Source organism: Camelina sativa, chromosome 16 (assembly GCF_000633955.1).
Source record: "Camelina sativa cultivar DH55 chromosome 16, Cs, whole genome shotgun sequence".
Lineage (NCBI taxonomy): Eukaryota > Viridiplantae > Streptophyta > Magnoliopsida > Brassicales > Brassicaceae > Camelina > Camelina sativa.
The window spans coordinates 23,234,921-23,245,734 of NC_025700.1; the positions used below are offsets into that span (position 1 = coordinate 23,234,921).

Below are 10,814 nucleotides of genomic sequence, written 5' to 3' on the forward strand. Positions count from 1 at the left end.
TCAATTTCCAATAACTTAGATGAAGAACTCTGGAGCTAAATCCCAAATAAAGGTCTTCATACGAGTCGATCTTTGAGGGACTGCAAACTGGTTCCGAATCATCAATCATCTGTGTGCATTCAAATGTGTGTCTTCCATTATATTGATAATTATTGACTTATTTGTCTCCAAAGCACACTTTCTTTGTACATCTATACTCCATCATTTGAGATAACAAACTTAATGCAAAATGCAACCTAAACAACCTAAATGCTCATGAATATGCACAAAACAATGAAGAATTAAGCTCTAAAATTACATAAAAACACAAGATATCATATCGCATGGACCCAGAAGCATTTCTGAATTTATGCTCTATTTTTAGATTGGAGATGGGTTTAAAAGACACAAGATATGTTTCAGTTGAAGAAATGCTTGCCATATTTTTGTTCATCTTTGGGCAAAATTCAAGATATGTTTCAGTTGAAGATAGATTCTCAATAAGTAGGAGCTTTAACACAATTCTGAAGGTATTAAAAGCACTTGCTCCTAAGTATATGGCTAAACCCGGGCTTGCAGTGCCTACAAAAATAAAGGATAGCACATGGTTTTATCCTTATTTTAAGGTATGAGATTGTTTTTTTCTGCTTATTTTCTAGTATTTCAAAAAACTATGTGGCTAGCTAAACTCTTGTTCCTTTTTTCCTTAGGATTGTGTAGGGGCTATTGATGGAACTCATATCCCCGCAATGATAACAGGACAAGACTCATCTAGCTACCGTAATCGAAAAGGACAATTATCACAAAATGTGTTAGCTGCATGTAATTTTGATTTAGAATTTACATACGTTCTTAGCGGTTGGGAAGGTTCAGCTCACGACGCAAAGGTACTAAACGATGCTTTAACTAGGAACACCAACAAATTAATTGTTCCAGAAGGTATGTCATTTCATTATGATAAAACTAATATTCTTTGTTATTAATTTTCAAGTTATATTACTTATATTTGTATAACTTTAAAATTGTAGGAAAATATTATTTAGTTGATTGTGGATTCGCCAATCATCGTCAATTTTTAGCTCCATTCCGAAGTACTCGCTATCATCTCCAAGACTTTAGGGGACAAGGAAAAGATCTAGTAACTGCAAATGAGTTGTTTAACCATCGTCACTCTAGCTTACGAAACGTAGTAGAAAGGATTTTTGGCATCTTCAAGTCAAGATTTCTCATCTTCAAATATGCACCACCCTTTCCATATAAGACGCAAGTAGAGTTAGTACTTGCTTGTGTTGTTTTACATAATTATCTTCGTCGAGAATGTCGTTCAGACTTGTTTGAAAATGTTAGAAATGCAGAAGGAACTAACACTGATGAAAGAGTTGATGATGGGAATAATGAAGAAGAAGAGCTTCATAGTACTCAAGAACAACAAAGAATGCTTGCTAATAATTGGAGAGCAACCATAGCGGAAAACATGTGGACAGATGCTATGAATATGAGATCATGATACAATACTATTATTGTGCTTTATATAAGATTGTTTTCATTCTTTCTGTTGGTTTATTATTTTAGTTTTTTATCCAATACTTTTTATTGAGAAATGTTTTTTGTCTCCTTTTAACTACAATGTCTATTTTTTTCCTTCTTAAATTAACCAAAGTGTGATCGAGTGAAGTTAGGTTAAAATTTGATTCTTCACATGACGTTGAATCAAGTTGTTTTCTTTTCTATTTTTCTTTTCTTTTTATACTCTAAAATCACCTAAAATTAATAATCAAATTTCACCAAATCTCACCAAATCCCAAAACCCAAATCTCAAAAAATCTGCAAAAAAAAAACAAAATCTCACAAAATAACACTCAAATCTCCCAAAATTCTGAAATATTAAAATCTCAGCAAATCTCCTAAAATATCAAATTCAATATACCCCTAACTGATGAGTGGCAATGCTTCTTCTTTGAGATCTGGTGTCATTTGGGTATTAAAACATAGGTCCAATTTTCTTTATTGTAGGATATCACCCGTAAATGTTTAGTCTCACAAATTTCAAAATTTTTCTTTTCTAAACTAGGTTCACACTAATAGATTTTTCTCAGTATGAATAACATGGTTCATGCTATTTTTACTAAAACTGTTGTAATTTTCTGTTACTTGTAATAGTTTGATAATTTGATATGTTTCATGTTATATTAATACTTAATAATATGAACCATTTAAAAAATATAATAACACATCACCTTTTACATGGTCCATCTAATTCGAAAATTTACATAATATCACTATATTCTTTAAAAAAAAAATTTTTGTTTCATAATTGTACATCTGAAATCTCTATATTATTAAGATTGAACCTAAATAACGAATATTAACTACTCCTTCCAATTTTTTTTAGTTGTCATTCTAGAATAATTTTTTTGTTTTATAATATTTGTCATTTTAGATTTCTAATACACATGTTTGGTAAAAACGACTACTTTTATCCCAATTGTTTTAATGTCTTGACCAATAAAATATATAATATTAAAGAAGAGTAAAATAGAAAATTTAGTTATTTGTTTAATTTTTGTGAAAAATTTTTGAAGGACAAATAATTTAAAACGAATGGAGTATGAAATTATGCATACTATGTGGACAGACAAATCGAGCAAAATAAATAAGATTATGCATATTTATAGGTACTATGTACTTTAGTCTAATACTAACCCGCAAAGCTTCCCCCTATATTTTAGTTATTATAATACCAAACCAGATAGTAAACAAGTTGGGTTACCGTTTACTCTAAACACCAAGATTTAAACTATTAAAATTTTCTATATGAAATGACAGAAAACATATATCCGGAGCCGTGGTGTACCACACCGCGAGTTCGTATGTAATTCTCGGCTTTACTAGGGTTTAATATTAGAGAGCTTGGGTAAACTATATAGCTGACGTTTCTATTGTATTGGTCGATTGTTGTGTGTTAGAGTCGTCCACTCGTCCTTCACAGTCCATCCATAGTTGGAACCACCGACTTTGTATAATTTAGCCGAGGTGCAACTCAAGAGAAACATGATCAAGAGCGCGAAGCCAATGATCTTCTTGGTGCCCATGATTCGAGATGTTTAATTAAACTCAGCTCGCTACAATCAGAGAGTATTTTTTGAAGTAGTATGGATGAATGTGTTGGTGAAAAAAGAAGTCACGTATGTGCTCTATTTATAGAGGTTTCACAATCCCTAATAATAAATCCTTGTCTTATTTGGATAATTAAGTTTATTTTGTTTCCTTATTCTCCACATGAATCGAAGTTCTAACTTTTTGTTTTCCTTTTTGGAACTAGATCACCTTTTACCATCCTTTTCTGTTTAAGCGTTTCTAATTTAATGAAATATATTATCTAGTTTTCAATCCTTTCTCCTTAATGAGGCGCGTGTTTGAGCAACACAAGAGGAGGGTTTCATTTTCTATACAACTAACTACTCAAGAGCTCATTCATATATTATATATTTTAAATTTGTGATAATAGGATTTCTAAAATGATGTGTTTGATAATATCGTATATATCATATTTTAAAAATTTTGTATAATCTAAAATAAATTTACACTTGTTTTTTTTTTTCATTTAAAATTCTGTCTCCAATAGGACTTTTGAAGGAACGTACGGAGCTTTATCCATCTATCACAACGATATATTGGCTTTGAGTGCAGCTTCAAGGATATAGATGAAGAGGCAAAAAGTAAACATGCTATTATTTTCTATAGCTAATTAAGCGGACATCATCACAGATTTCTGGGATGAAGCAAAGTCTTTTTGTGTGACTGACGGTGATGTGTTTGTGTTGGAGCGTTCTTCCAAAAAATTTTGTGTGACTGACGGTGAGGATCTTTGGAAGAGAACTCCAAAAATTTGAGGTGAATTAGCTAGGGTGGATATATAGTTCGTTCGAACAACTGATTGTTGCGTAATGCTATGAGAAACCGAAGGGCTAGAGCTAATATGGGAACTGATCTCGAGGGACTGCGCTACAAAGAAGGAGATGAAGGGGCCTGTAACTTGCTCAAACAGACATATTATATGTTATTAATAAAAAAAAGATTTAAATTCTTGATTTTTCCAAATCATGCTGACGTAAGTTTCATCATTCATTCTAATTAGCTAATATTTTAACATGAATTAAGATTGTTGCAACAAATTAGACTCTTCTTATTATTATTTTTTTGTATGATTTCACAAAACAAAAGAAGATTAAAAAAAAAAAAACAAGCTTTACTCTAAAGCTTTCATCTCCTCCTTGAACTTAACCATTGCAATTCTTGGCAATGTAACCACAATCTGAACCCCTCCAACCATATGGGCCGGTTCCAACCTAGATGGTCGCATGAACATATTAACCATCCTAGCTGTCTCCGGTGGGACCACTGGGACAACATTCACCGGCTCATTCCATCCAAAATCCATTGATCCAAAGATCCCGATATTCCTCCAATCCGTCAAACAAAACAACCCATCTTTTTTTCCTTTGATCGTTAAATTCATCTTAATGATTTTTTCAGTGTTTGCAAGCTCTTCTTGGAGATAATCTTGATCGCAGGCCTTTCTCTTGGCTTCTTTTATGAGATTTACGATATCTGAGATGGGAGATTCTTCCACTTCTCTTGCAGTTAATGGCACGTACATATCGATATATGCATTACCGTAGTATCCATCGGGCAATGGTGGATCCACAACGTTGCGGATTCCTACTGATAAACCCAAAACAGTGACTCCATCTCGATCCAAATTGAGAGATTTAACTCTTGACTTTCATAAATAAGCTCCTATAACTTCGAAAGTAGTGATTGTCTCATTGGAGAAGTCGTGTTCTTTCAATGTAGCTTCTTTCAATCTTTTTATGCTATCAGCTCTAATATTTATTTTTTCAGTTACCTAAAAACATTTATAAACAAGGATAGAATGAAAATATTACCTTAGATTCAAAAACATATAGTTTTGTGCACACACATGCATACCCAAGCATCCGTTGGTAAGTAGGGTGAAGCTGCCGTGTCGCCACCGGGAAGAAACGGAGGTTGATCATCGTCTTCCGGCTTCCCCACAAGTCTTTCTCTTTCCCAGACCGGCGTCAACGTTGGTTTCTTCTTCCCGCCAGCTAACTCCGTTAAAGCACACATGATATGACCTTCTCCATATCCATCGCACATTGCATGTGACATGGCCATCCCTAACACGAATCCTCCACATGGTTACCTATCGTAATCAATAAGGTTATGTATTATTTTTTTAATAGTACATCTGAATTTAATGTGAGAAAAGTTTGGTCACCTGCCACAAGCTGTGTGTCGTTTACATGCGTCTAAATTTACGTTGTTCTAGAGGAAAAAAAAAATGTTTACCCTACAAGTCACATGCACGAAATTAAATAGACAAGACAAAACTGGACACAAAATATGCGGAGTTTGCAGATTTCATGCATGACCGGAATGATTAATTAAAGAGGTTTACGTATTACTTTTTTGTTTTTTTCCTCCAAATTATAACTCGATGAAAGATACATAAAATAAGAAGTTTATTCTATTTACTTGTAAATTTTCAATGGATGTAATCCGTCCTTGATTATATAACAAGATGTTAAAACCCGTATAAGCCTAAGGGATAACAAGCTAGCCAGCACAACCCAAGCCGTGCATAAAAAACTCATCTAAAAATGAAATTATATACTATTTTTTATACTGTTTAAGCGGATAATTTTTGTTTTTAATTTGAAAAAGCGAATTCTAATCAAGAATGGCTTATGTACCTAAAAAACAAGAATGGCTTATGTACCTGCAAAGCAAAAGGTCGATAACCATCGCTCTCCACGTGAAGTTCAGGCAGGAACTTTAAGGCCGTATCTGAGTCAATGCTCTCCAGATTATTCAAAGAAGAGAGCTCCACATTTTCAGTAGCCACCGTGAACGGCACACCACCTTCGTCGCCACCACAGCTCAACTGAAGCTTCCGGTCACTATCCTGGCGCTTCAAACTCCCTGAAAGTGGACAGTAATACACGAGAAGATCGGACAAAGCTTCTTTAAGCAAAGATTCCGCCCGGTCATCATCATCAACTACGTTCTTGGCTTTGAAAACGTAGCATGCCTTGTAAATGACCTCGTTATAAGGATCATTGTCAAGTGTTGAAAGGGAAATAGTTTGAGGAGGTATGTATTTTGAGGGTTTCACCATCTCGGTGAGCTTTTTCTCGACCATTAAAGTGATCGACATGTTCTAATTTCTGTGTGTATAATTTTATGAACACTCTTGTCCTTTATAAACAAAAGGTTTTTGCATCATGTTGGCCACGTTTAACCGTAAATGTTGTAACAAGTTACAACTGGCACTTTTGTTTATATGCTAAGTTATCTTTGTTGTTCGCATGCATGGCCAATAAATTAAGGAAATGGAAACGGTGTGACATAGTAATATCATTTAAATGTCACTGTTGTCTGCACGGCCAGTATATCTTCATCTTTATTTGAAATAGTAAAAGCAAACGTACGTAACTCGTATCATCTTTAGGTGGTAGCAGTGGCTGGGAAATATAGCTGTCAATTGGGCGGGCCACCCATGGACATGCCCATGTCCATATACATATGGGCGGACCATGGTACGACAATAGAAAATAGTATCAGGGGCTGTTCATTTCATCATCTAGAAGCCTAATGTTTTCTTATGGAGAACGAGAGACTTTCTAAACTTCCAGAACTTTATTATCTCTTCATCCTTCTCCTCCAAATGTTGACAGGTTCAGCTCTGTTTGATTTAAGGAGAAATTTCAAAAACAATCCTTTCATATTTTGTATTGTTATGAGAGACAGAACACCAGACTGGTTACGTAGTTGGTGGATGAATGTTCCATCAGATTTCTTACTTTGTGCATCAACTTTTATTTGGTTGCCTTTATCCAACAGAAGTATGGCAATCCTTTTTCAATTAATAATCCAATGCTTTCCCCTCCTTCTCTTGACAACATAGGGACGTGGGTTCGGTCTGCGACTCGCAACTACAAACTTATGTCAATGAGTAAGCTAATTTTCCAAGCAGTTGTTGTTTACAGTGTCGAGAGCGCGCGGGACACATAAGGAGGGGAGAATACAGTTAAATAATATTATTTAATTAAAATAACCCAATCCATTTTTTTTTTGTCATAGATATAATTAACTAAGCATCTAGAAATAATTCTGGCTATTTAGCCACAATTTGCCATAAATGAATGGTGGCTAATAGTCCACACATTTTGTGTCAAGCTGTTTATAGTTATTTTGTGGCTAATATATGATTTTATTTTTGTATTTTTTTTTTATATTCTCTAAACCTTAAACTCCAAATAAAAAAATCTAACAGTGAAAACAAATTTTCAAATTTTATGTTATGTTAGCTTTTATGTTGCAATTTGTGGTTAATTGTTACAAAATATTTTGTGGCTAGTTCGTGGCAACTTAACCAAAGATTGCCACAATTCAAAAGATAGCTATAATTTTATAGACACAATTTTGTTTTTTGTGGTTTTCTATGAATATCGGCTTCATAGCCACAAATTTATGGGTATAGCTTCAAAAAAATTCATGGCTATAAGACAGTTTTCTTGTAGTAGTGAATTTGCTCCGATTTGAGCCTCTTATTTTGTAAGTACATAACTGTGTATTTATATGGCCCATCAGCCTAAGCCCATTAAGATGATTGATATGTTAATTATAATAAATAAAATAACCAAAACAGACAAGAATATGGACAACGCCTCTTTTCAGCAAAATACTCACCCGATCACCATTCATCAACAACGTTCTAGGCTTTGAAAACTGTAGAAACTATGGAAAGGGAAACTATAGAAAGGATTTGAGGAAAACTCTTTATCATGTTGTCTTTCTTTATCAATGATACAAGAGTTTATATAACATTCAAATCTTAGAGTTTACAACAATATTATAATTTATAATAATCGATATCAACAAAGCCAATATGGACTGTAGGCCCATACACAATACTCCTTCATACGACAAATGTGGTATAATCTAAAACAGAACATACTGTCATGAACACTTTTCGAGTATAGACAAATCATGTTAACAAACTCTTTTGGGCATACACTTTAATCTTGAAAATAGGGGTAAAACTTTAGCTTGTTTTTGGTCTTTCGTAAAAGGAAATAACAGCATCTCTCGTGGGTGCAAATCCTACTAATCCACAAATAATTGTTTTTTATCTTGGATAGTCTACAAATCAGCTCCTCCGTAATGGTAAAACTATTACCAAACAAAAACTCTGAAGAATCATAACCAAACTCGTATATACCATAAAACCTAGAACGATCATCATTAGTTTAAATAAAAGAAAAGTTTCCATTAATTATTGCAAAAAGAAAAAAGAAAAAGAAAACTCATGACGTAACTATAATTGCTTTTTTATATAATGAATATCAAATAATACCTCAATAATTAGGAAAGAATTACGTAGTCTTCACTACTTAGCTTACCATCTTCATCAGCACCATCTTCTCCAATCAGATTCACCATGATCTCTTTGAAATTGAGATCACAAAACTTCTAGTGTGAAAACGTTTTAATTTAGATCCACTCAGGCCGACTATTCTAATACTATGCAGAAATTATAGAAGGATTTAGGGAAAAAAATTTTGTTGTCTTTCTTAATCAATGATACAAAAATTTAAATAACATCTTAGAATTTATAACAATATTAGATTTTATAATAATCGACATCAATAAATCTCAACATGGACTGTCAGCCCATACACTAACAAAAACGTAACATATGCCTTGTAAATTACTTTTTATAAGGATCATTGTCAAGTGTTGAAAGGAAAGAGATTGCAGAGGTATGTGTTTTGAGGTTTCACCATTTCGGTGAGCTTTTTCTCGACCATTAAAGGGATCGATGAGCTTATTTGGACTGGCATGTCTTAAGTTTTTATATGCCTTATACGCTTTGCCAGCACAGCATATCAGATACGATTACACAAAAGTAGAGATAGTAATAACCTATGGACGACGGATATGGTTTACAAATTTTCGTGTGACCACGAGCACCCAAAATCCATTATGTATAATAAAGTAACATTTATTTCTTGATCAACGAATATACACTATAGTAACATATTTTAGTTATTAATATAGTTTTTTTAATTACACGTCATTTTGTTGATTGATATTGAAGGAAAGTGGGAAGGTACTTTTGGAAGACAAGAATGCATCATACAAAAAAAAAATTGTGAATTTCTAAATTAATATATGTTTCTCAAAAGGAAACGAAGTAAGTTTCCACTTTCTTCTAGTCTAAGAAGAAAACAATAAAGTGGATATGCTAAATTGTCTAAGTCGATTTAGAAAATGTAGTTTAAAAAAAAAATGTATAGACTTGTTTTCAGTTATACCATTAACATTTAAAATATTAGAATTAATAGATATGCTATGTGTTTACATGCCCTAGAAATAAAACATATAAGTGTGGGAAATAGATGATGTTCTCATTTAGTTTTAAAACTTTTGAGTTTTGAGACTGGTGGGTAAACTACTCATGGAATTTGAGATTCGTAAGTTTTACTTCCTCAATTAATCAATCTCACACGTCTGCGGTCCCATCTATCTTGCTTCTCCACCATGTCTCCGATTCGATACTGATATTGTCTCAAATATGACACTAAAATTAGCAATTATCTAGACCATGACCATCAGCTCTTTCGAATTTTGAGTTTGACTCCTCTTCCTTTTATGGGGTTAACTAGGCCATTAGATCTAGTAGAAAAACACTATATTTAAACAAGTTATTAACAAAACAAATTGTCTTGAAATAAATAGTTTTCTCTTTTGATAGTAAGATAAATAGATCTCTTAAACCAAGTCGTTTTAGTCCAATGGTTAAGTTCAAGTAGTATTGGCCACGAGAATTCGAAATTTAACATGGTTTTTTCGGCCCCAATAGCTGAGTTATCAAAAAAAAAAAAAAAAATCTCTTACATATGTAAGAAGTCTATTTAATCTTGAGTTAATTAAAAAAAAGGCATTTGTCTTAGCAATGTGTTCTGATTTAAGCACTTTCCAGATTTCTTACGAAAACAGGCATTGTTGCTTTTGTGTAAAAGTCAGTTCTACCCTTCATTCGGTGACGTCATTCTCTTCTTCGTTTTCAGCCCAAGCTCGAAGCTTTCTTCTTCTATGTTATGTGTTTTATTTTTTGGACGAAATGTCATAAACAATATTTGGGTTCTCCATTTACTATCTATTAAGGTTTAGTTTTCTTCTTTTTTCTCCTTTTGAATTCATCGATTTTTTTGGATTTTGACGTTTTCTTGTTGAGAAAATTTAGCATCCTTAAGGTAGTTAAATAATTGTATTTGGGTTCTCCGATTACGAACTAGTAGGGTTTAGTTTTCTTTCGGGATCTGGAGCATTAGAGATTATTATTTATTGATTTTATTTTATTATTCAGATTACCACATACAAAAGAAAGACTATTTATACTTTAGCTAGAGCATTAATCTCTTCCTTGAACTTAGCCATTGCAGCTTTTGGCAACGTAATCATAATTTGAACTCCTCCAACCATCGCTGGTTCCAATCTCGACGGTCGCATGAACATACCAATTGTCCTAGCTGTTTCTGGCGGGACCACTTGGACGATATTCACCGGTTCATTCCATCCGAAATCCATAGATCCAAAAATCCCAACATTCCTCAAATCCGTCAAAAAAAACAACCCATCTTTTTTGTCTTTGTTCGTTAAATTCATCTTAATGATATCTTCAGTGTTTGAAAGCTCTTCTTGAAGATAATCTTTATCGTGAGCTTTTTTCTTCACCTTTT

The 10,814-nt window shown here is 33.3% G+C and overlaps 2 protein-coding genes and 1 pseudogene across 2 annotated transcripts in view; 1 reads left to right on the plus strand and 2 right to left on the minus strand.

Moving 5' to 3' along the window:
* LOC104753153 lies at positions 537 to 1,486 on the plus strand. Its single transcript, XM_010475444.1, has 3 exons — positions 537 to 605; positions 690 to 918; positions 1,335 to 1,486. Exons 1-3 carry the CDS (start codon positions 537 to 539, stop codon positions 1,484 to 1,486), a joined length of 450 nt encoding a protein of 149 aa, XP_010473746.1.
* LOC109129395 lies at positions 4,104 to 6,233 on the minus strand (annotated as a pseudogene).
* Positions 10,416 to 10,814, minus strand: part of LOC104751983 (spermidine sinapoyl-CoA acyltransferase-like) — a 3,162-nt gene continuing 2,763 nt past the window's right edge. The window contains exon 4 of the mRNA XM_010474041.2: positions 10,416 to 10,809. Coding sequence (XP_010472343.1) covers positions 10,468 to 10,809 — 342 coding nt within the window. The 3' untranslated portion in view covers positions 10,416 to 10,467. The remainder of the gene's footprint in view (positions 10,810 to 10,814) is intronic.

Bases quoted from the DNA above. Each gene is read 5' to 3' on its own strand.
- LOC104753153 (XM_010475444.1), top strand. From the start codon at position 537: ATGGCTAAACCCGGGCTTGCAGTGCCTACAAAAATAAAGGATAGCACA. The intron at 606-689 runs GTATGAGATTGT...TTTTTTCCTTAG, and splicing joins GGTTTTATCCTTATTTTAAG to GATTGTGTAGGGGCTATTGA. The intron at 919-1,334 runs GTATGTCATTTC...TTAGAAATGCAG, and splicing joins CAAATTAATTGTTCCAGAAG to AAGGAACTAACACTGATGAA.